Source organism: Carcharhinus amblyrhynchos, chromosome 24 (genome assembly GCF_965287045.1).
Source record: "Carcharhinus amblyrhynchos chromosome 24, sCarAmb.v2.hapA, whole genome shotgun sequence".
NCBI lineage: Eukaryota > Metazoa > Chordata > Chondrichthyes > Carcharhiniformes > Carcharhinidae > Carcharhinus > Carcharhinus amblyrhynchos.
The window spans coordinates 22,844,730-22,870,813 of NC_137347.1; the positions used below are offsets into that span (position 1 = coordinate 22,844,730).

A 26,084-nucleotide genomic window follows, 5' to 3' on the forward strand; every position below is an offset into this window, starting at 1 on the left:
TAATGTAGGCTCTTTTTCCACAGCTTCTGCCTACAATATCCTGACACCAGCATTCCCCAGCTGAACATCCTGGCTTCACATATCTGTGACATATCCGAGTTTGAGTTTTGAAACTCTGAGATGTCACTTCAGACATATTTTAGAATGTGTAGAGCAGGTGCTTCAACAGCTGGCACCTCTGTGAAATACTTGAGAAAGAGTGGCACTATTAGACAATGCATCTTTCCAGTGAGGGGGGAAACATTAAAGAAGGGCATTATTTGAAAGAAGAGGAAGGTTCTTTCGGTGTACTGGCTAACTGTTATCCCTTAACCAACAGAACACCTAAAAACAGATGATCTGGTCATTTATTACATTGCTTTGTGTGTGGCACACTGTTATTGCCAAATTCTCCCCTTTCTTTCTACATTTAACAGTTGCTAGACATCAGAAGTCAACATTTTGTGATATATGGAGCAATAGGAATGCACTATAATTAGTGCAAGTTCTTCTGCTCTAAAAATTCAGGGAAGGTAAAGTTTCTAAGCACCCAGTGGTTAAAGGGTTAAGCGATTGCACCTGTTATTGTACACCTGTCTGACTCACCTGCAGGCGTACCTGTATCTGAGGAGACCAATCAGAAACAAGGCTGGAGAATCTAGCTGTCAGCAAAATTCCTGCAGTGAACCTTAAGGGAAATAAATAGAGATCCATCACTGACGCGGTTAGCTTTTAACTAGAAATATCACACAAAACCACCTGGATGTTTTTTGACCTGAGAGGGTGAGAGCAGCTGTTATAAAAAAAAATCAATTGCGGAGTTTGTGAAGAGCCAGACTATGTCCAAAGAGCTTGGGTAAGTGAATGCTGTGGCACAGACAAGTCTCGACAGTTAACGTGACTTTATTTTCAGATACTGCCCTGTTCATGGAGAGGGAACACGTGCCAGTTTACACCGTGCTATTAGTCTGTGGTGTTTCCTGAAAAGTTGAGGGCCAAGTTTGTGCTGCGGTGTGATGGGTTTTTGCTTTGTGTGTATCCCCAGTGGAAGAAGTGAACATTATTAGGAATGTTCACAGTTGTGTGGCTTCCTTTCTTACCACCGTAAGAAACCTGAAGAATGTAATTGAAAGATTAGGTCTGACCATGTGATCGCATCAGAGCATCCTGTAGTCATGGTTTCAGCAAATGCTCCATTCTACGTTCAGGACAGTGATGAGAATTGAAGTGTCAGAAAGGAGAAATCGTCGAGAAATCGGACAGGTTTATACTTGTCTCTGTATTTACTCCATGGGTGTGAATGATCTGTTTTACTATCCCGTGACAGATCATTCATGATCTGACTTGATAATCATCTTCTTGAATGCGCACCAACATTAGAAAACAATTTCTCCCTGCTCTCTTTTGCTCCTAGTAGTACGCGGGGCAACTAATTTCTTCCACTAGTTTGCATACAGCAGACTTTTTTTTCCCCGTAACGAAATTGCTTCTGATAGGGACAGGTTTGTTAGTTTGATTCGCTTTCCAAATCAGGACAACTAATTAAATGTGATAGGGGAGTCATCACCCAACTGCTATCAGACCCAAGTACCCTGCTGGATATCAGCTTAACATTCAGATACCCAAACTCTTATCCCTCCTCACTGGGATAATGGTAAATCCACTAAATAGATAGCAAATAAATGAATGGACCATCTCGCCTGTTATTTTTTACCCGCACAAAAGCTGTCTGTTACGGTTTTGCGTTACTTGTTAAATATTCACAGAAGTGTAATCAAATGCGCTGAATTTATATAGGCATTAGGCAATGTCACAACTGTGGCCAGTCATTCTGACTGCCTCAGGTCTGAAGTCTCTTCCATAGCGTCTGCACGCTCGATTGCTGCACTTTCATTTTACTACTTAGCAGTTAGCCAAACTAAATAGACAAATAAATTCAGCGCGGTGGGCAAAGCTGAGGCTGTAAAACTTCAGAAAATAAATTTACTTAACGACACAGCGCATACTAGACGGTCTCGAATGAAAAACATTGCAGGATTTAGTATCATCTCCAAAAGGCTGTGAACAGTCTGAAGGGTCGGGGTGAACATCCCCTGATTGCTTCACTGGTGTTCAGTGTTTAATTTGTCAATCTGAACTGATTGTACATTTTCAGCACCCACTGGTTGAGGTTTGCTATTCAGTGATAGAGAAATAGCAGGGACATGCACGAAAGCTGTCATTGAGACACTGATGATCAAAGCAGATGCGTGTCGTTGTCAGCCAAGTGTATCTTTAAGGCGTTTTGTTTTAGTTGGCGCTGAATGCTCGAACAGCAGTATTTTGAGACTTTTGGTAAAACAGTGTTTTTAATGAAGATGTGGCCTCTTCCATCAAGATCCCTGGGAATTGCACAACAAGAATGAGACGTGTCAGGTACCAAGGAAACCACTAGAGACGTTTTGAGTGGTTTTCACATTGGCGAGTGAGTTGTGAGCGGCTACACAATCATATTCATGGAATCATAGGAACCCTACAGTGCAGTATCAGGCCATTTGGCCCATCAAGTCTGCACTGAATCTCTGATGGAGTATTGGACCCAGACCCTATCCCCATAACCATATCTATTTACCCCGCTAATCCCTCCTATCCTACACATCTTGGGCAACAAAGGAGCAATTTTATCACAGCCAATCAACCTAACCTGCACATCTCTGGGCCGTGGAAGGAAACTGGAGCACCTGCATGGAAAACCCATGCAGACACGGGGAGAACGTGCAAACTCCACACAGACAGTCACCCAACGCCAGAATTGAACCTGGTCCCCGGTACTGTGAGGCAGCGGTGGTAACCATTGTGCCCACTGTGTTGCCCAGTGTTTTAGGTTTTCAAGAAAATTTAGTCAGGTAACATTTGTAAAAGGTTTGCTATGAGCAGCTGTTCACTGCCAGGCTTCCTGTAATTTGGATGTTTCCCTTCAGTTATCCATTTTATTCAATTATACTGAGGGATGGTGTATTTGCAGTGCCATGGCAATGTCAGAGGCAGAAAGCGAATTAGTACCTTTCTACAAACCATGTGCTGTCTTACATAATTGTGTTTATTAGAAAGCATTTCAATATTAATTATCATTTATCTCTGCACATTGTAGCCAAATAGATTGCATTGACTTTAAAATGCTGCAGTTAAGTTTCCAATTTCCATTTCTTCTCTTTATTGTCTGAACCATGTTAAATTCTGTGACCGTCACCTGATTCAGGAAAGAAGGGAGACAGAAAGCAGGAAACAGTCTAACAACTGTCATTAGGAAAATGCTTGAATCTATCATTAAGGAAATAATGGCAGGACATTTCAAAAATTATGATACAATCAGGCACAGTCAACATGGTTTTGTGAAAGAGAAATCGTGCTTGGCTGAACCCTTTGAGGAAGTAACAAGGATGGATAAAGACGAACTAAGAAATGTGGCGCATTTGGATTTGTAAAAATGTAAGATGTCACCTAAAAGGTTACCACAATACATTCGAGCTCATGGTTCTAGGGGTAACATCTTAGCATGGATAGAGGATTGGTTCGAAAACAAGTGTTCAGTGTTGGGACCTCAATTATTACGATCTATATTAATGACCAGAATGAAGGGACCGAGTATATGGTAGTTAAATTTGCTGATAAGTAAGAAAGTAAGTTGTAAGGAGGGTACAAAGAGCATACAAAGGGATATAGTTAGATTAAATGCATAGACAAAACATTTGTAAACTTATAGAATCCCTACAGTGCCGGGAGGCCATTTGGCCCATCAAATCTGCACTCACTCCGTAACAGAATAGCTTATCCTGGCACTCTCCCCCTCCCTACCCCATAACCCCACACACTCCCCTATCTATCTAACCTATTCAATTTTGGACTGTGGGAGGAAACCCATGCAGACATGGGGACAATGTGCAAACTCCACACAGTCAGTCACCAAGATGATGAGACAGCAGTGCTAACCACTGTGCCACAATGCTTGTCCACTTTAACAGGAAGAAATGAAAAGCTGTATGTTATTCAAATGGAGAGAGAATGCAGAAACCCATTGTACAGAGAGATCTGAATGTCCCAGCACACAAATCACAAAAAGCTAGCATACAGGTATAGCAAGTGATCGAGAAGGCAAATGAATTGTTGGCCTTTGTTGAAAGGGGAATGGAGTATAAAAGTAGGGAAGTTACATCTGCACAGGGCTTTGGTGAGACTATGGGTGGAATTCTTCCATTGTCATACTAAATGCCATGGCGGGGTTGGGAATGTGGATTGTTTCCTGCTGCAGGTGCCAAATCTCCGACTTCATTAATTATGCCCTTGTGTGTTTGACGCTGCATTCTGTGGTGGGGAAGGCCTGGATGATGTGTAGTCCACCATTATGTTGGAGTGCCATATTGAAAAGGTGCCCAACACCTCCTGAGAAAGAAAATGGATCTCTAGGAACATCCTGAGGCAGAAGATGGATCCCCTCCAGGTCACCTGTATCTGGAAGATGCATCCATAGATTCTCCCCCCTCCCACTGCTGTGGCGTTTTAGGGTCCAGGGTTGCTGACAGCCTCCATCCTGAACTCCGAAGGCAGCCCCAGGCATTGTTCAGATCAGTCCCAACATCTGTGTTCCACATTGTTTTATGCTGACTTGTTATTACTGCAGAGAATCTGGCATTGGAAGTATGTGTGGTCTTCATCCCCATCCATTAATGGGAAGTAAATGAGGTTCACGCCAGCGTCTGGTGGGTTTTCCAGCCTGCCATGGTAGGCACTAGCAAAAATTCCCGCTGTAAATGCACACTGATGTGATACCGATTTTTGGACCTCCCATCAGATTCTCCCTCAGCGCCCATCATCAAACTGCTGGCGTGGACAGGGACTTAGGAGCATTCAATCCACTGCGTACATTTTGATCTCCATACTTCAGAAGGGAGATACTTGAAATTGAGCAGTTCATAGATGATTCACTTGGCTAATTTCTGGGATGAAGGAGTTTTCTAAATATTGAAGAGGATCGGCCTATAATACTGAGGAGGTTTAGAAGAATCAGAGGTAATTTTTGTTGAGATTTGGAAGATTCTGCAGGGACTTGACAAGGTGGATCCTGGGAGGACATTTCTCCTTGTGAAACTAACAGGCACAGTTTAAAAAATAAAGGGTCTAGCAATGCGGAGGGAGATGAAGAGAATCTCTTTCTCTCAGAGGGACGTTACCGATTGTATTTCTCTCTCCTGGTGACAAGTGGACGTTGGGTCATTGAAAATGTACAAGACTGGGTCAGACAGATTTTTAATTGACCATCAGGCTCTGGGTAGGCAGGAGAATTGAATTAAGGCCATGATTCAGATCAACTTTGGTCTTACTGAATGGTGGAGCAGGCTTGATTTTGATTTGATTTGATTTATTATTGTCACATCTATTAACATACAGTGAAAACTATTGTTTCTTGCATGCCATACAGACAAAACATACCATTCATAGAGAAGAAACTAGACAATGCAGAATGTGGTGTTGCAGTCATAGCTGGGGTGTAGAGAAAAATCAACTTAATTCAACGCAAGTCCATTCAAAAGTCTGACAGTAGCAGAGCAGAAGCTGTTCTTGAGTCAGTTGTTATGTGACCTCAGACTTTCGTATCTTTTTCCCGATGGAAGAAAGAGAAAGAGAGAATGTCCAGGGTGCGTGAGGTCCTTAATTATGCTGGCTGCTTTGTCGAGGCAGTGGGAAGTGTAAACAGAGAGGGAGTAAATGGCCAACTCCTGCTGCTATTTCTTATGACCTTATGACCTTATCTGCTTGCTGTCATGTTATCACACTTCAGTAAGGAACAACACTGTGGCACAGTGGCACAGTGGTTAGCACTGTTGCCTCACAGCACGAGGGACCCAGGTTCAATTCCAGCCTTGAGTGATTGTCTGTGTGGAGTTTGCACATTCTCCTTGTGTCGGCATGCGTTTCCTCTGAGTGCTCCGATTTCCTCCCACATTCCAAAGGTGCGTGGGTTAGGTTGACTCGCCATGCTAAATTGCCCTTAGTGATAGGGGGATTAGTGGGGTAAAAATGTGAGCTTACAGGGATAAGATCTGGTTGGGATTGTTGTTGGTGCAGGCTTGATGGGCTGAATGGCCTTCTTCTGCACTGTAGGGATTCTATGACAACCTCACATGGGCTACTCTTGTTTCAATTAATGTAACTGATGAGTGAAGTACCTCACTGAATGACAGAGATCTTACATGGGTAAGATTTGATGGATATCTGTCCATTCCACTGGCTGCACGGTTGGGAGATGGATGCAATTTGAGACAGGAAGACTCCACAGGATGTATCTCAAGAGATGTAGATCTTAACTGGTTATGAAATAAGTTCATATAAATGGGTATAACCTATGAATTGATGTGACTAATGTACAGCTGATCAGGTAAAATCTGAGATCAGCTGTAGACCACAATGACCTTAAGGCTAAAAGCAAATTACTGCAGATGCTGGAATCTGAAACCAAAAGAGAAAATGCTGGAAAATCTCAGCAGCTCTGGCAGTATCTGTGAGGAGAGAAAAGAGCTGATGTTTTGAATCCAATGATCATACAGCTTTTACTGCAACCAAAATGGATTAAAAAAAACCAACACAGCGATGAATGCAATGGCGGAACTTATTGATTAATGAGAAAAAGGTGGAGAGGGACGAGAAGATTTACTTCAGATGTAAGAGATGGGGCGGTGGGATTCACACAGGACTTTGCTGTGTAACTTGGAGAATTGTTTTCTTCTAAGACAGCTGGAGATTGCAGAATCCTTGTGAACCAGATGGAAAAAGTCTGGCCTGGCCAGTCACTCCTTTAAAAACTCTTGAGTTGAGTCAATGATGTGGATGCGCAACTCAGAATTGCAAACCCATATCTACTTCTGCATAGTAAATAGTCTCACAACACCAGGTTAAAATCCAACAGGTTTATTTGGTAGCATGAGCGTTCGGAGTGCTGCCCCTTCACCAGGTGAGTGATGATGAAGGAGCAGTGCTCCAAAATCTTATGCTACCAAATAAACCTGTTGGACTTTAACCTGGTGTTGTGAGACTACTTACTGTGCCTACCCCAGTCCAATGCCAGCAACTCCACATCACATGCGTATACCTGGAAAGTACATACCTTTGTTAAAAAGCAGCACTTCCCTTGTGTCAGTGTACAATGGGTCAGGAGAATTTTTGTTGGGTACTCTGTGGTGCCATCTGCGCTTCCTCATTGTAAATGTGGATGTGCTAATCACTTAATTGCCTTGCTGTCTGGCAGAACACAACCATTCTGCTCTTTAAACAGGTCCCAGACTCACAATTAGAAATTCAATTGAGCTCGTAAAATTGTGACTTGAAGTAAGTGGCGGGGAGAGAAATTTAGCAGCGTAAATTGTTTGTAAATTGGAAATCATGCAACGCTTCCTACGCTGTAATGAGAAAATAATGAAATGATTTGAGATATATTTCACAAAAATGGGTTTTGTCAGGGGAGCAAGTTCAATTCGCAAATTTGAAAGCCACGTTGATATATATATAGACGAACTTATTCTTTTACCATTTCAGTCCAAAACAAACTCTGTAACTTGTCAATATACTGAACTGAAAATAGCAATTGTTCAAGTGATGAACACTTTGTCACACATTTAGTACTTTGTTAATGAAACAAACACTAAAAGGCAGATAATGAACTTCTGGGCATCTGCCAATGATGTTCCAATGCTATTTGCAAGAATGTGTGCAGAAGAGGCTGAACAAATATATTGCAGACGCTCATTAGAGAGGGAATGTACATTGTCAGAGGAGCTGCAGGGAGGTGAATATAGTTCACGTCAGGGGCTGCAAAAGAGTCCTTGATGCTGATTACTATTGGATGATTGTGCTGGAATATAACTGCATGTGAGCACTAGGGTGCCTCAGGGACCCAGGTTCAATTCCAGCCTCGGGTCACTGCCTGTGTGGAGTTTGCACATTCTCCCTGTGTCTGGGTGGGTTTCCTCCGGTGCTCCGGTTTCCTCCCACACTCCAAGAGTGTCTGGTTCAGTTGATTGGCCATGCTAAATTGCTTCTTTGTGTCAGGGAGATTAGCAGAGTAAATATGTAGGGTTACAGAGAAAGGGCCTGGGTGGGATTGTTGTTGGTGTAGGCCTGATAGACCGAACGTCCTTTTTCTGTACAGTAGCGATTATACTGTATGTAAACAGCTAGGAGGATAGAATCACCGCGGTCACAATGGCTGCTCATTCAGGCCCCATAATGTTTGACATTTCAATTTCAGTACTCAGATGATCTGCCTTGGAGGGCAGACACTTGCACCATTTCTGGTGTTCCTTGACCATCCATTTTACAGAGCACTAGGGATATGTCTGTGGAAGCTTTGGAGTTGAGTGGCAGTGGCTGATGCTGTCCTAAAACTTTCATTGTGAAAACAGCAATTTTTGCATTTTGGGACCCTATTTCTGACAGATCTTATTCTGACACACAAGTGTACCTACGTATTATGTACTTTACTTTGGGAACACACTGCACACTGATGGTGGAAATGGTGGGATTTCTGATGCATGTTATTTTCCCCTTAGTCTCACCTTTTCTAATGGTATCCACACCAAGGAGAAATATGCAACAGGGCAGGATTTCACAGTGAAAAGAAAATGGAATAAAAACCTGGTGGAACTGGATCCCACTCCAAACCCAAGTTTATTTTTCCCATTTACACTGACATTGTGACCTGCGAGGTCCATGGGGCTTAGTGGCTTTACAGGGTATATTCTAACACAAGAAGAATAGGCAGTTGGCTTTGGAATCAGAGTAAGACAGTGACCTGGAACTGTGTCCCTCCTTGGAACAGGAACTTCAGAAAAGAAAGGCAGAAAGAAATAACATGAGTTCATTTAGCACCTTTCATGATATCTAACCACCCCAAAGTGCCAATGATGCACCTCAGATGTATAGAGCAGTTGTTATTAAATTGGAACAGAGGAGAGAAATGGAAATATTTTTTGTATATTGTTTAAAAAGAAGTTGACACCATTAATATTGTTCCAGTGGCTCTCTACTTTTGAAACAAACCCATCTAACTTAGATTTAAAAAAATACTGAAATACTCAGCAGGTCTGACATGATGTGTGGGCTGGATTTAACGCAGCCTGTCACAGCGGGAACCATGGTAACCGGGCCTACTTAACCCGAGAACAGCCTCATGTCAGTGTTTGGTTGGAGGATGGGCGTGGTTGACACAGAATATCCTACCACCAACAGCAGGCTGCCAATTAGATTCATAAATGAGTCAATTAACATCCATTATTCCTGAGACCACAACAATTCAGTGATAACCCAGGGATAAATGGGAGCTGCACGGTTTACCCAAGCTTTCCAAAGGGAGGGTCCCTCATTGTCAGTGACTAATTGAGGAACCCAGCATCTGGGATGGGGTGGCCACTGAAAGCTGTGCTTGCTACTGACCCCCATACACACACCCCCCCTCCCCCTCCATCATTGCCACACCATCCCCACCCTCAATCAGCTCTGGACCTGGGTCCTTCAGTAACACTAGGCCTCAGATGGGTGTATTTCAAGCAGCTGCCACCTCTCCTGGTGGCGCTGACGAGCAATGGAGAGCTGCTGGCCACTGACTGGGTGGCAACCATTGACAGGTAGAGTTTCCTTTGCTATGCTCCGGTATCCCAAGCTGGCCACGAAAGTGCTTGAAGGATACTAAAAATCACCAGGCCTCCCACTACCCTCCTGGAACTGACTGGAGATCCTCAAGATCCTCCAGCAGGTGGGCAAGACCCACATCGGGCTGTTTCAGAACAGATTTGAAATATCAACTCTGTTTCTCTCTTAACACTTGCGGCCGCACCTACTGAGTAGTTGCAGCATGTTCCATATTTATTTAAGCTTTGCAGCCTCCACAGTATTTTGCTTCCTAGCCCAAAAGCACTTTTTGTGCCAGATCCACGAGACCAACAACTTATGAAAGAACTGACCGGATTTTCCTGCTGCGATCACCTATGGAATTGCTATTCCTTTGGTTAATCCCAAAAAAAATCAAGAGACAGGAAAAAAAAGTATGTCTTTTTGTTAAAAAAAAACTTCCCTGTGTTGTAATGCACTTAAACTTGATTGCGTGACTTGAAGAGAGAGAGGGTTAGGAAAGGCTTTTTATTGTCAACAAACTCTTAGTTCCCTCAGTTCCTATTGTGATGTTGTAAGTCAAGGTGATCACAGATAACTTGTCACATTGTCAGACCAAGCCCACCATTTGAATTACACAAACTTAAAGTACCCTGCTGTCAGTTGCTGGTTTCGACAGCAGAGTACTGGCTCGCCAGAGGCACATTTCTATGTGTGCAATTTTCTTCCTTATTGAGTGGGTGTTGGGAAAGTGAAGAAGCTCATTAAGATGAAGTAACATTGCCAATGTATGTGATTTCGACATGCGTGAAGCACTCAAACCTTAATAAAATCTTGAACTGCTGTAAGGCAAAGAACCCTTCTAACAAAGCAGCATTGCCTGAGCAATACCAATTAGAGGGCACCTGTTTACTGCTGATTTTAGGGCCAATGCTTCTTTTGCCAAGAGGCAAAATTAAGTCAATGAGATCAGGACAGATACGCTAAAACCGTTCATTAAACATTGCGATTGTACACTCAGATTGTTGTCAGTTGTTATTAAGCTTCCAGCTTTTATTTTATGGTGTCTTTGCTTGACATATTTGTATTAGCCACAAGACTCTGCTTAAACCATTCCTTATTAATGTGATGTTGGATATACAACTGACTCACATTATGTTTGCCAAGGCTGCTATCAGGTCTCTTATGGAATAAGTTGGCCAACACTCAGCTCTTGCTTTTGGAGGGTCTTGAGGCAAACTGGGGGGGAAACGGATTCTCCACCATGTCAAGTCAAGTTTGAGCAAATTGTGGTTCTGCATGCGGTCCAACAAATTAAAGGTGACGTTCACGCATTATTGCAGCACATTCAGTTTGAGCAAGACTGGGAGTGAAGCATCGTTGTGTTCAAACAGAAAGCCCAACGTGTTGTTATTCAAGCTGAGCTGTTCGATTGGAGAGGAGACTCACAAAGCTACAACCTAGTTTATGAAAAGGTAGGTGCACTAGATCATGAGTATAGAAAAGAATGGAATAACTTGTCTGAGATGGAACAGTCAATGGTGGATGGTAATGTTACAGCATTATGTACCCAAGCACACAGCACAATACATAATGATGGCTTCTACATTATAAATGTCCAATTAATAATGTCTTGTTTTTATGCAGTGCCATATCATGTCAAAGTATCTCAGTTACACACAGTGAACTTCTTTGGAAATGCAAAGAATGTTGCTGTGTAGGTAAATTATAATTGTGAATAAATTCTTGTATACTATCCAGTAACTACTCTTTAATAGAAAACCTGTTCTTGGAAACATAATGTGCAATTTACATTTAAGTAAAGCCTTGACTGGACCACATGTGAACCGCAAGTGCTTTTTATTGACTACATGTTACATGTCAATAAAAAAATGTGGTCCTGAGCAAAGCACAAAAAAATGTACAAAGATGTAACCAGAATTGAGAGGATGCAACTATAAGGAAATGTTGAGCAGGCTTAGTTCTCTTCTCTGAAGAAGAGTAAGAGGAAGGGGTTTTATAATTATGAAGGCTTTCAATTGGCTGGATGCGAATAAACTATTTTTACATGTGGGGAGTGTAGAACAAGGGGTATGAAAATGAGATTGCCACAACAGATTAAGCAAAAATTTAGCAGGAATTTCCTAACACAGGAATGGTGAGAATTAGAACTCATTTTCAGATAACATCAACCCAACAAAGGAGAGATTGGATGCGCGTATGAGGGAAAAGGGTATAAAGAGATATGGGGGCAAGGTGGAACAAGGCAATTTGAGCACAATCAGGCTTATGTGGAGTACAAGTACCTGCACAGTACTGCTGAGCCAAATGGCCTGTTTCTATGCTGTGTTTTATGCAATGTTCACAACAGAAAGAACCTATCAACATTTTATTTAGTGATTGTTGTTTTTTACCCACACCTAGCGGCGCGCAAGGCAGACTTTCATCTGATTAAATAGCAGAGAGGATTTTCCTGTTCCGGCTGCCATGGGAATTGTAGGCGACGAGGGGGGCGGACCATGTAAAGATCCGTTGACCTCAGGTGGGATTTACGGTTTTGCAGTGAGCGTGGCTGGAAAATCCCACCCAGTGAGTTTTTACTTGGCATAGGTTGCCACCCTGTTGCCAGAGAGGTGCCACTCCACGTCAAGCATAACTGACCAGTAGCCTCCCCTACTCTGACAGTCTACCGTTGGCTTGTTGGAAGAACTTTGCACGTTGATAATCTGTGGGCCATGTTATAAACACACTTTCCTTGGCCATCAGGTCCTGCATTGGGACTCAAACCCAGAGCTTCTGGCTCAGAGATAGGGACATTAACTCGCTACCTTTTGAAGATAGATTTCCATACAAACAATACTGAAAATACGCAGGATTTGTATCACTTGTTTAAATATGACAAAGCGATATTAATAGATGAGGTGAATGGATAAAACTGTGGCAAATAGATTTCAATGTTGACAAATATGAAGTCACTCATTTTGGACCAAGATAGGACAGAATAGATTACTTTCAAAATGGGAAAAAGCTAGAAACAGTGCAAGTCTAAAGGGATTTGGGTTCCATATACATAGGTCTTTAAAATATAATGAAAAAAAGGCAAATGGCACTGATCAAGAGAAATTGGAGGACTAGAAGTCATGTTGCAATTATACAAACTCCTGGTTAGGCCACATCTGGAGTAGTGTGAGCAGTTCTGGGCATCACATTTCAGAAGGGGTCTGTTGTGCTTGGAGGGAATACAGCATAGGTTTACCAAGGTGTTACCTAGACTCCATGGATTAAATTACGAGGAGAGATTACACAAACTAGAAAGTAGTCTATTTATCCTTTTTCATAGAATCATAGAATCCCTTGAGAGCAAAAGGAGGCCATTCAGCCCATCAAGTCTGCACTGACCCTCTCAAGAGCATACAATCCAGGCCCAAGCCTTTATTCTATCCCCAAAACCCTGGGCATCTACCATAGCTAATCCACCTAACCTACACACTAGGGGAAATTTAGATGGCCAATCCACCTAACTTGGACATTTTTTAACTGTGGGAGGAAACCAGAGCACCCAGACAAAACCTATGCAGGCACAGGGCAGAATGTGCAAGCTCCACACAATCACCCAAGGCCACAATTGAACTTGGATCCCTGATGCTGTGATACAGCAGCGCTAAACACTGCGCCACCATGCCGTCCATCCAGGAGTTTGAAAGCTTAAGTTTGCAAGTTGGGAAACTATTTCTGTTGGCTGGTTAGGGAGAATAGGCCAAGGGGACAATTAGGGCCAGACCTTTCAGGAGTGAAACACTTCTACACAAAAGTGGATTAAGTTTGGAATTCACTTCCGTAAATGGTATTTGTTGATTTTACGACTGAGATTGATAGATTTTTGTTAACCCAAGGCTAAAGAATATTGGGTAAAGGAGTTAGGTCACAAATTAGCTGTGATCTCAGTGAATGGTGGAACAGGTTTAAGATCTTAAATATCCCACTTCTATTCTAACATTCCTATAGATGTCGGAACAGATTAACGTTTTAATATTTCTCATGGGATCATAGTATGAGCATTCTATCCAAAATTATACTCCTCTCTCTCTCACCAATTGTGGACATTAATTGAGAGTTTGTGCTGGTAATAGAATTTCTGAACTCTCTCCTCATCTAATACTTCACTGCTTGGACTGTCTCCAGTAAAATGTCGGAAAAGGTGAGTCATATTAACATGGGGATCATCTCTGCACCACTGACTTTGAACTTTGTAATAATTCTGTGTGAAACAATGATGGCTGTGACTGTGCCTGGAGAAAACTTTCAAGGACCTGTATTATGGGAACAATAAGGTTTGGACAATAAAAATACATTTGTTCAAATTGATTTGCAATGTATAAAAAAGACTGCAAACTAAATAGCAATCAAGAGCCTTTTAAAAAGAAAACTTATGTTTGTATAATGTCTTTCACATCCCAGCCAGTGAAGTACTTTTGAAGTGTGGACTTCGTTGTAATGTAAGAGATTTAAGCAATATTTTCTCATAACTCATCCTTGCATTTAGAGTTTGTTACGGATGCCGCTTAATGTGAAAGGGGACATTTCAATTACATTTCAAGACTATTATGATTATAGTGTCCTTCATAAGCATTGGATAGATTACTTCGTGTGTGTACTATTCCTTGAGCTGCCCTGAAAATGACACTAAAGATAGACTGTGTTGTGGCAAATATATTCCCATTTCATTGGCGCAACAATCAGTTCAGAGCGCAGCTTATTGCAACAGAATTATCACCTCAATCAATATCTTTAATAAGAACCTTATATAGTTGAATTCTCTTGAAAGGGAATTTATGGTGCCTGGGGATTTTCACAGTAACTTCATTGCAGTGTTAATGTAAGTCGACCTGTGATTAATAAACAAACTTTAACTTTTTTGTGTACCATGTGATAGCGTTACAATATGATATACACAATACCATAAAGAGGTATGACCATTTAATTACACGATTCTGCATTTTCTTTGTACAATTTTAATGTAAAGGTTATTATTTTAATTTTAAGTACAAAATCTACTGCCCAGGATTAGGGTATGATTTCACTGTTTCAAAAAATACCCACACAATGACATAAAAGCCGTCACACTGCTTTTCCTATTTTGCTCTTATTCCTTAATTTCACGATCAGCTTCCAGGTTTATTAGCACATTCTCCCCATGTCCATGTAGGCTTCCTCTGGGTGCTCCAGTTTCCTCCCACAGTCCAAAGATGTGTAGGTTAGGTGGATTGACCATGCTAAATTGTCCTTTAGTGTCCAAAGAGATGTATGTTAAGTGGATTGGCCATGCTAAACTGTCCCTTAGTGTCCAAAGATATGTAGGTTAGGGGGATGAGCCATGGTAAATGTGCAGAGTTATGGAGATAGGTCAAAGGGGCTTTTTCAGAGAGCCAGATGGTCTCTATCTGTGCAGTAGGGGTTTTATAGTTTTGTATAGCACCTGCAGCCTTATGCAATGTTGTAGAAGGCCAAAGGTCAATAAGATAGTGTGTTTATTAACCACCAAACAGAATATAAATCAGAAGAAACCTTATTGTTGATGCTTAAAGTTTCATCAGACCCCCTTGGTAGTCATGTCTGTGGACCTGTCATCAGGAGGATGGACTTATTACTGCCCCTGACAGAAAAAAAATCCAACTCAGATGATTCTTGTTATCAAAAATTTAAAATTACAAGCAGCGATTAAGGAGATTGGATTTGGTCCCTTTGGGGAAATAAAAGACTTTGAGGTTTTTTAAATTACGTTTTCAAGATTATGGAAGGGATTGCTGAAATAGACCGGGCACTTTGTTCACTGCGTCAAGAAGTTCAAATATCAGAAATCACAAGAATCACAAAGTTAGAGGTAAGGTAACTGGAAATGTTTTACACAACGGGTAAATGACTGGAGAAGTAAATTACCAGAGGGAGACTTTTAAAGCATATATAATTGGAAGTGGTTTCAAGGGACAACCATATGTCTTTCATGAGAGAGAGAGGAAATTGAGAGATAAGACAAGAATGCAAGTAGATGGCTGGAAATCAATCGAGGACAGGTTTATTGGACCAGAAGGCCCTTTTTTCCCCCTATTCTGAAAAAGACTCATGTTGTTCCTCTGCACCTTGGTAATGGACTGGGACTGGTGTTAGCAAAAACTTCACATTTGAATGAAGTTAGACTTTGTAAGAGTTTATGTTATTTATAAGTTATTCACTTATATACAGATTAGATTTTAATTGTACTCTCACCTAGGCTTTGTGAAGGTGCCATCTCATAAAATAAAATATTGTTTTCTGTAACCTTTTATTTATTCAATTGTATTCTATCATTAATGATGAAATAGTTCCTGATATTTCTCGAGCATGTTATTAGTTATGCATTGATGATGTGCTCAGAACTAAAAGCTCCAGTATTGAACAGATGATGTGCTGTGATGTCAATAGGGTTATTGGTGCACATTTGAAGACTACTGCAATATATGTGACTTTTTACCTGCTCATGTGATTGAGGGGCCTCACTGATTAATGGCAACTGACTTAGAACGATTAGAAACCCACTCACATTGTTTACTGACTTGCATCATTTTTCAGTAATTGTGGAACTCTTCCTGCCCAGATTTCCATAGTTAGGATTTAAAAAAAAGTGATACACTTAAAAAAATTAGTAGCACTTTTTATTACATTTGTACGCCTTAATATACCTGCATATTTATGTGCAGGCACATATACATAGCAGGCTGGTTGTAGGAAGCAATCACCATTGGAATGTGGTTTGGCACCGCATAGTCGCTGGAAGCAAATAACATTGGCACAGCAGACAAAATAACATTGGTGAGAAAGACAAAATAACACTGATGAGGCAAACAGGATCTTTGTCTCACCCATTTTTCCTGTTCCTTGTAAGGGTTGTTTCTTTTAACTTTGTTCTCGAGTTGGGAGAAAAGCCATTCAATCCCCATTCACTTCCCATCCCTTGTCGGCGTAACAAGGGGCATTCTCCATGAATTTCTGGGTGTTGCTCACACTCCCAGGCTGGTGACTGTAATAGTTGTTTTACTATTGAGTGGCTTGTTAGAGGGCAGTACAGTCAACTATACTGCAGGACTGATGTCACACGTAGGGCAGATTAGAACTTTCCATCACTGAAGGACAGAATGAACTAAATTCTTGATTATAAGTAACCATAAATGAGAGTTAACTAATAACACTTCATGCTTTTTATGATAGCCCTAAACTTGGAATTAATAGTCCAGCATCATAACCACTACACAAACATGACCATCTCTTTGGGCTATTTCATAGCTCCCAGGTTATGGTGCACCCTTCTCTTTGAGTGTGGTTGTTGGTAGGATACTGTGCTTGGCATTTTTATACTGACAATGTTAAAAAACAAGTTAAAATTGCCCAACATACTTCAAAATGTAAATCAGAAAGGTACAACTGGAAAACCTGAACTGAAAAATTCCATAAAATTCCATAAAAATTTTATGGGGAAAAATCCCCATAACCTCACGTATTTACCTTGCTAATCCCCCTAACTAAGGTCCAATTTAGCCTGACCAATCCACCTAACCTACACATCTTTGACTGTGGGAGGAAACTGGAGCATCCAGAGAAAACCCACGTAGATACGGGAAGAATATGCAAACTCCATACAGACAGTCACCTGAGGTTGCCACTGAACCTGGGTCTTCAATAACAGGTCAGTGATGTTGAACCTGGGGCAGTAGTGCTAACCACAGTGCCACCCATGACAAAACCAAAGCAGCAGAGCGTACCTGCTCCATGGAACTTGCCAGTCATATGGGTCAGTTTATAAATTGAGTCATACCTGCACTGAAATCAATGAAAATTGATCCATTCACTTTGGTGGATGTCTGCACCGGTGGGATTATCTTTACTGTGAGTTTATTCATGTTATAATTACCCACAACTTTCCAAATATTTGCATTTGATTAAGCACTCTTCACATTTACCATTACCAGCAGTGGAAAATTGAAAAGAATCTGCAAATTGAACAGTTGCACCAGAAAAGACCAGATTATTCTGTTGGAGTAACATAATTTCATAAGAAATGACAATTTTCCTGAAAAATGCAATTCATTCCTCCTGCAGTTCACATGTATCTTTCCTCATGTGTCTGTGAGTGAGAGCAGTGATGCACAGAACTTTGCAGTAGCTCCAGACACCTGATATTGCAATTCTTTTAATTTATACATCCAAATAAATGTAGATTGAGAACTTTTATTCTCTGTGCTTCCTGTGGATTGTAGAGGAATTGGCAAAACAGTATGATCAGCCAGATTATTTATTTCTTGGATGATTAAAAACAAAGGTATCAACTAAAGTAACCATTTCCTTTCCTGTATGTGGAGAGAGAATAGAGTCAGTATTTCAAGTCTGGAATAGTTGGCTCTATTCTCTCTCCACAGACACTGTCAGACCTATTGAGAGTTTGTTTGTTTGAGCATTTTGTTTCAGATTCCAGCATCTGCGGTCTTTTGCTTTTATCATTCCTGCCTTTGTTTTGTTTCTAAATTAAGACATTAAGAGACATTCCCCTTTAAAGAGTACATGGCATCAATAGTGTTGCTGACACAGGGTTCAGAGAAAACTCAAAACTTTAAAAGGTATACACATTAAGCTATATGATTACATTGATGAAGTCCAGTAAATTGACTTATTTGGATGTACAAGACTTGAGATTTGATTCTAGGATATTTAAATGAAAACTCGAAACAATTCAGCAATGTTTTTCATCATTCATGTAGGTAGTGAATGGTGAAAAACCACTTCCTAACTTTTATCACTGAGCAACAGCATTTAATCCCCAATAAAATGGCAAAACACTGCAGACGCTGTTAATATGAATGACAAACAGAAAATGCTGGATATATTCAGCAAATGACATCTGTGTAGAGAGGAAAACAGTGTTAACAGGCTGAAATTTCATGGCCCCATGGTGATAGGAGGAGCAATCGGGAAAATAGGGGGTATTTGGACAGATGTTGAGTCTCACTGAGTGTTTCCAGCATTTTCAGCACCTTTAGCCCATACTCTGTTTTGTAGTCGGTCAAACTGATGTCAGTAAGTAGATCAAACAGGGTCTGATGTTTCATCTCTGTTCCCACTTAATAGCAAGACATGGGGCACAGTACTCCTTAGTATTCACAAGTCCCACTGCCATTTTTGATGCCGGAGGTAGTTGGTAGACCAAGAAACCAGTTTCTTGAATTTACTGTGGGATCTTTTGCTGGTGCTCACCATGGCGGGTCAGAAAATCCATCAGAGGCCGGCCTGAACCTCATTTACCTCCTGTAATTAGGATGCAGATGAAGATTCTCCACGATGCCGATGGGAAAACACGCTGATATGAAACATGTTTGGAACAAGGTGGCATACAGATGTCAGGACTCATCTGGACAATACTTGGGGTGGTACATGGAGTTCAGGATGGAGGTTGCCCACAATCCTGGACCCTGGAGAAACATAGCAGTGGGTGGCAGGAGCATCTACAGGTAAACCTTCCATATTTGATGCCGTGGAGGGGGTCCATCTTCCAGCGTCATGATGTTCCTGGAGATCTATCTTCATTCTCAGGCCTTCTGGCCCCGGAGTGCTCCCGGATGTTTGGTTCATTTCCAGATGGCTCACCTATTGTCTTCAATAATGGGTCAGTAATGTTAGGCACCTTTTCGATATGGAGCCTGGAAATGATGATGGACTGTGCATCATCCAGGCCTGCTCCACCATGGAATAGTGTGAAACACACAGCTACATAATTAATGAGATCGAAGCTGAGAGATTTGGCATGATGTCTTGCAGCAGGAAACTCTTCACATTCCCAGCCCCGCCATGGCATTTAGTATGACAATGGAAGAAATTCACCTGCAGTCTCACTAAAGCCCTGTACAGATGTAACTTTCCTACTTTTATCTCCTTGCATTAAAGGCCAACCGTTCATTTGCCTTCCCGATCACTTGCTGTCCCTGTACGCTAGCTTTATGTAATTTGTGCATCAGGACACTCAATTCCTTCTGTAAGTTAAGTTAAATTTATTTATTCGTGTCACAAGTAGGCTTACATTAACACTGCAATTAAGTTACTGTGAAAATCCCCTAGTCACCACACTCCAGTGCTTGTTCAGGTATACTGAGGGAGAATTTAGCATGGCCAATGCACCTAGACAACATGTCTTTTGGACTGTGGGAGGAAACCGGAGCACTCATGGAAACCCATGCAGACACCTGGAGAACATACAAACTCCACACAGACCGTGATCCAAGCTGGGAATTGAACCCTCGTTTCTGCACTCTTTCTAGTTAAATAATATGCTCCTTCTCTATTCTTCCTGCCAAAGTGGATAATTAATGATGCCTGATCTGGGAAATTTGGCATGTTTTACCATTGAGCATCACAGCTCAAAACACTCCACATTCCTGCCCACTGTGTGGCATTTTGTCTGAAAATGGGAGAATTCCATGCAGTGATGACCAATATAACTGCAGTGATACATGATCTAGAGTGCAGGGAGCCAATGACAACTGTTTTGTGTTCAATCCAAAGTCCACCCTGTTTGCCAGTGACTGTAGGAGAAAGCTTTGGGTAGCACTGCTATAAATCTCAGTGATATGGGTGGTGAAAGCTGAGTGAGCAGCATAGGTAGATCCCAGTGTTACTGTCTGGCCCCTCAGAATCACCTTAGCCTGTTTAGCGCTGCTGTTGTACAATGTGAACAAATCCTCCCCCCCATGTTTCTATTATAGAAGTATAGAAGATAAAATTGTGTCAAGGTTTTCAACTGTATCCTACACCATGAATACAGCCTCACTCAAGTATGGGTGAGCACAAAATATAATGAAAGATATATAAGATCGTGATGCCTTGGCTGAGATGAACAGTAAACCTGAAGCCATTCAAAATGCATCATTTGTGGTATGGAATCTTGTGATATCTCCGATGCTTATTCCCATATCTAGTAGGTGCTGTAGCCAGCGTCCCAATGGAGGAGGGTGCATTAATTTGTCCTGGGAGTGTTGAATAGAACAACCCTTCTCATCCTCAACAGTAGAATGTTATCATGGACCAATCAGGAGCATGAGGAAGTGTTGCTCTGTTTGTTCCATTCAATTCTGCAAATGCTTGCTTCAATTCTTTGAGCCTTTAATTCCTTTGACATTTATCCCTTTATCTTGCAGGGGTTACATTGTCCCAAGATTCTGCAGCACACCCTTCACCACACTCGGTGCACAAGGCCAAAACTGCACAGGCAGCATTTTCAAATGTGTCCATAACTTGTCTTGGTAGCTTCCAACAAGGCCAGCACTTCATTCTGCAAGCCTTGGGATTTAGCTTTGCATAGCAACTGCTGAGTTGACATTATAATTTCAGCACACCGATATTGTTATTATACCTGACCTATTGACTTGAACATTGGCCCCCAAAGCTTAATCAATAGCATCCCATCAGTCGTACTGTTACATTACTCTGGGTATGCCAGCTTCTTCTGAATTGAATATCATGAAAAGTCATCACAAGCAAACCCACTTTGCCTTACATTCACAAACATTTGAGTATATTTTGCATTGTTTTTCCAAATCCTTTGAGGTAGCAAAAGATAAAATCTCCAATTTTGTTAATTTGGGGAACTCGGGAGAAATTTATTTGCCGAGAGTGAGGCTCGAATGTGGAATTAATCATCACAGGGAATAAGAACAAAAAACATTAAAAAAATTACAGCACAGGAACAGGCCCTTCAGCCCTCCAAGCCTGCACCAACCATGTTGCCCAACTGAACTAAAGCCCCCTACCTTTCCAGGGATCATATCTGTCTATTCCTGTCTTATTCATGTGTTTGTCCAGATGCCCTTTAAAAGTCACTATCATATCCGCTTCCACTAACCACCCCCCACCTCCGGTAGTGAGTTCCAGGCACCCACCAACCTCTGTGTGAAAAAACTTGCCTCATACATCTCCTTTAAACCTTGCCCCTCACACCTTAAACCTATGCCCCCTTGTAATTGACTCTTCCACCCCGGGTAAAAGCTTCTGACTATCCACTCTGTGCATGCCCCTCATAATCTTGTCAACTTCTATCAAGTTGCCCCTCAACCTCCATCGCTCCAGTAAGAAAAAAACAAATTTCTCCAACCCGTCTTCATAACTAATACACTCTATATCAGGCAACATCCTGATAAATCTTTTCTGTTCTCTCTCCAAAGCCTTCACCTTTGGATGTGACCAGAATTGAACACTATATTTCAAGTGTGGCCTAACCAAGGTTCTATGAAGCTGTAACATGACTTTCCAATTTTTAAACTCAATGCCCAGCCCGATGAAGGCAAGCATGCCTTCTGCCTTCTTGACTACATTCTCCAACTGCATTGCCACTTTCAGTGATCTGTCTACCTGTACACTCAGATCCCTCTGCATTGTTGAGCTATTTGGCATTGGTGCAGTTAGGGGACAATTGGATGGTTATATGAAGCTGAACTCAATATAAGGTTATGCTGATAGTGTTAAGTGAAGATGGGTGCAAAGGAAGAGGAGCATAAAGACTAATACAAATTTGTTGAGCTGAAAGGTCTGTTTCTTTACTGTGCATTCTATGTAATTCTATGGAGAGTAACGCTCAGTGAATGGAAGTATGGGTGCGCTGCCCACTGTAACAAATATAACAGTTCAGGGATCCAAGGAGCTTGTAGTTTCGAACCACCCCTAGCAACAGCATGTCTGAATCTGTCAGGTTTCATTGTGACTAATGCTTTAGATAATTGAAGAGCCCTGCCTCCAAATGGTTCCATAAGTTGAAAATTGTGTAATGGTTTCGGGACTAATTAGGCAATCTTGGCACTTCATTGAAATATTAGATTACTATGGGAGGGCCCTGTTAGCTTACTGTCAAAATCTCTAGCCAAAAATTTAAAGGCTATTTTCATTCTTTTGAAAAGTTATTAGATACTTCTGTTCCTAAAACAACAGGAACAAAGCTGTGGTTTGGAGTCAGTGGGAATTTATACAGGCTATACTCAATGCACCTCTGAGTTCCTCATCTTAGAATCAAAGAATCCCTACAGTGCAGATGGAAGCAATTCAGCCCATTGAATCTGCACCGACCACAATCCCACCCTGGCCCTATCCCCCATAATCTCACCTATTTATCCTACTAACCCCCTGATATTAAGGGGCAACTTAGCTTAGCCAATCAACCAAACCTGCACACCTTTGGACTGTGGGAAGAAACTGGAGCACCTGGAGGAAACCCAGACAGAGATGGGGAGATTGTGCAAACTCAACACAGAGAGTAACCTGAGGCTGGAACTGAACCCGGGTCTCTGGCATTATGAGGCAACAGCACTAACCACTGTGGCCCTGTGCCGCCTCTCTATTCTATGATTATTCTGGAGGGATCTAACTGGAAGTCTATTGTGGGATCAAGGCTTCCTACATTACAACAATTAGGACACTTCAAAATGAAAGGTATTTCCTTGATTGTAAGGTGCCATGGGATATCCTGAAGTTGTGAAAGGTGCTATTATTTCTTTTCAAATTGGCCTGAACCATTCTTGAGTGTCTATTAGCAGCCCACTCAGAACAGCAACACCATAATTCTTGGACTAATGTATCCAAGCACCTGACCAAACAATTATTTGCCTTTATTATTGTCTGTATGTTTATGGTTTGGACTTTTTAGTAAATGCCAAGGAATGGGTAACCAATTATCTATATTATCTTCTTTACAAATGTAAAACATTATTTAATGTATATATATATTTACACCATGGACCCAGGTTGATTCTGGCCTTGGGAGTGAGAACTGTGTGGAGTCTGCATACTCTCCCCATGTCTGCATGAGTTTCCTTCATGTGAGTGCGTGGGTTTCCTCTGGGTGCTCCAGTTTCCTCCCGCAGTCCAAAGATGTGCAGGTTAGGTGGATTGGCCATTCTAAACCGCCCCTTAGTGTCTGATGTTGTGTAGGTGGATTAGTTATGGTAAATGCACAAGGGTTATGGGGATAGGGAGGAGGGGCGGACCTGGGTAAGATGCACTTTTGGAGTCAGCGTGGACCAATGGGCTGAATGGCCTCCATCAATACTGTAGGGATTAAAAAAAATCTACATTGTGATAGTGGCTACACCTGAAAAATATTTCATTGACTCTGAAGTACTTTGGAATGTCTTGAGGTTATGAAAAGCACTATAGAAATGCAACTCTTTTTTTCTGTTTCTTGTGTAGTCTATTTATATAATCATGTCAGGGTTTTCATTCCGAGCTTGTAACTGTATTGCAATAGTTCACTAGTAGTAGGGGAATTCACAGGGTAAATGTATGGGTTTATGGGGATATGGTCTATGTGGAATTGTGATCGGTGCAGACTTGATGGGCTGAATGGCCTCCTTCTGTACTGTAGGGATTCTATGATTCTATAGTTCTAGTAAGACTGAATGGAAAATATTGACATAAAAATCACAATGGTTAATACTGATAGAAAAGCAACAGGAAGTGAAGTTTGTGGAAAGGAAATTTGCACTGCATAATTGATTAACAATATGTAGGCATGCCTGTTTCACCTTCTGCTTACCCAGTTTTTGGAAAAATACTGCCATTTGTTATTAAGATAGTCTTAACAATGCACTTAGAAAAGCAGAGTATGATCAGAGAGAGTCAATGTGGTGATACAAGAGGGAACTCCTATTAGGTTCATTTAAGATAGGTTTCCTGAGGGTATAACTAATGGGATAGATCCAGGGGAACCAGTATTACTTGGATTGCCAAAAGACATTTGATAAGGTGTCACACAAAGGGTTAGTGTGCGAGATAAGTGTTCATGGGGTTGGGATAATATATTAGCATAGAAGGAGAATTGGTTAATGGACGGGAAGTAGAATATAAGGATAGAAGGGGCATTTTCATGTTGGCAAGCTGTAATTAGTGAAATGTCACCTAGATCAATGCTGGGGTCTCAGCTATTTACAATGTACATTCATGACTTAGACAAAGAGACTAAGAGTAATATAGCCAAGCTTGCTGATGATGCAAAGCTGTAAGCTTTGTGGAGGACACAGAGAAGCTATAAAGTGGTTAGCACTGCTGCCTAACAGTGCCAGGGATCCAGGTTCGATTCCCGGCTTGGGTCACTGTTTGTGCAGAGTCTGCACATTCTCCCCGTCTCTGTGTGGGTTTTCTCCGGGTGTTCCGGTTTCCTCCCACAGTCTGAAAGGCGTGCTAATTAGGTGTATTGGCCATGCTAAATCCTCCCTCAGTGTACCTGAACAGGCGCCGGAGTGTGACAACTAGGGGATTTTCACAGTAACTTCATTTGCAAAGTTAATGTAAGCCTACATGTGACAATAAATAAATAATAAAGACAGATATAGGCAGATGGAGTACTATGTGGGAATGGTCAGGTTTCTCACTTTGATTGTAAGAATAGAAATGTAAAATATATTTTAAGGCACAAAACTTCTAAATGTTGATGTTCAGAGAGACGAGTGTAATACTTGTACAAGAAACACAGGAAAGTGGCATGCAAGCATAGCAAGCAATTAGGAGGCAAATGGCATGTTTTTTTTATTTAAGGGGAATGGAGTAAGGAAGTCTTGCTGCAGTAGGTGTGGGTGAGACCACATCGGGCATTCTGTACATTGTATAGATCTGTATATCCGAGGAAAGATATCCTTACTTTGTGAAGATTCACTAGATTGGCTCTATGAGGAGAGGATGGATAAATTGGGCCCACATTCTTTGGAGTTTAGAAGAATGAGAAGTAACCCCCTTAAAACATTCAAGATTCTGATGGGATTTGATAGAGTAGACATGGAGAGGTTATTTTCCCTGGCTGGAGAATCTAGATCATGGGAATGCAGACTTAAGATAAAGGATTGGTCATTTAGGGCTGAGATGAAGAGGAATATGAGCGTTATGAATCTTTGGAACTCTCCATCCCAGAGGGTTGTGCATGCTCCAAAGTTGAATGTATTCAAGGCTGAAAGAATGAACTTGAAGCACCATCTGGTCTACTTCTGCTTCTAATTCCTATGTTCTTATGTCCCAGCATTATTGGATAGCAACCAGAAATAGAAATTAACTCTGATTTCTCCTTTGCTAACCTGAAGATAGGTTTCCAAGATAGCATCCTGCCATTGAGAAGGCATTGTATCTGTGATCTTGCTGGTTCAAGGCCTTAGTCCCCCATGGGGTAAATTACCAGATAGACTGTTAACTGAGAAGATCACAAATTCAATTCCCCAGTCTCTACTGATGATCCCAGATAAAATAAAAGCAAATTACTGCGGATACTGGAATCTGAAACCAAAACAGAAAATCTTAGCAGGTTTGGCAGCAGCTGTAAGGAGAGAAAAGAGCTGAAGTTTCGAGTCAGATGACCCTTTGTCAAAGCTAAAAGGCATAGAAAGCGGGAGATATTTATACTGCAGGGTGAGAGAATGAAAGAT

At 41.5% G+C, this 26,084-nt stretch overlaps 1 protein-coding gene across 2 annotated transcripts in view; it reads left to right on the top strand.

Moving 5' to 3' along the window:
• Positions 1-687: 687 nt before the first annotated feature.
• LOC145357838 (grainyhead-like protein 3 homolog) overlaps positions 688-26,084 on the top strand; it is a 98,170-nt gene continuing 72,773 nt past the window's right edge. The window contains exon 1 of one of the 2 annotated variants that reach the window (XM_080211373.1): positions 688-835. In XM_080211373.1, coding sequence (XP_080067499.1) covers positions 819-835 — 17 coding nt within the window. In that variant the 5' untranslated portion in view covers positions 688-818. Of the gene's footprint in view, positions 836-10,721; positions 11,091-26,084 lie in introns of those variants that run through there. The other variant, XM_080211374.1, reaches the window with a different exon arrangement.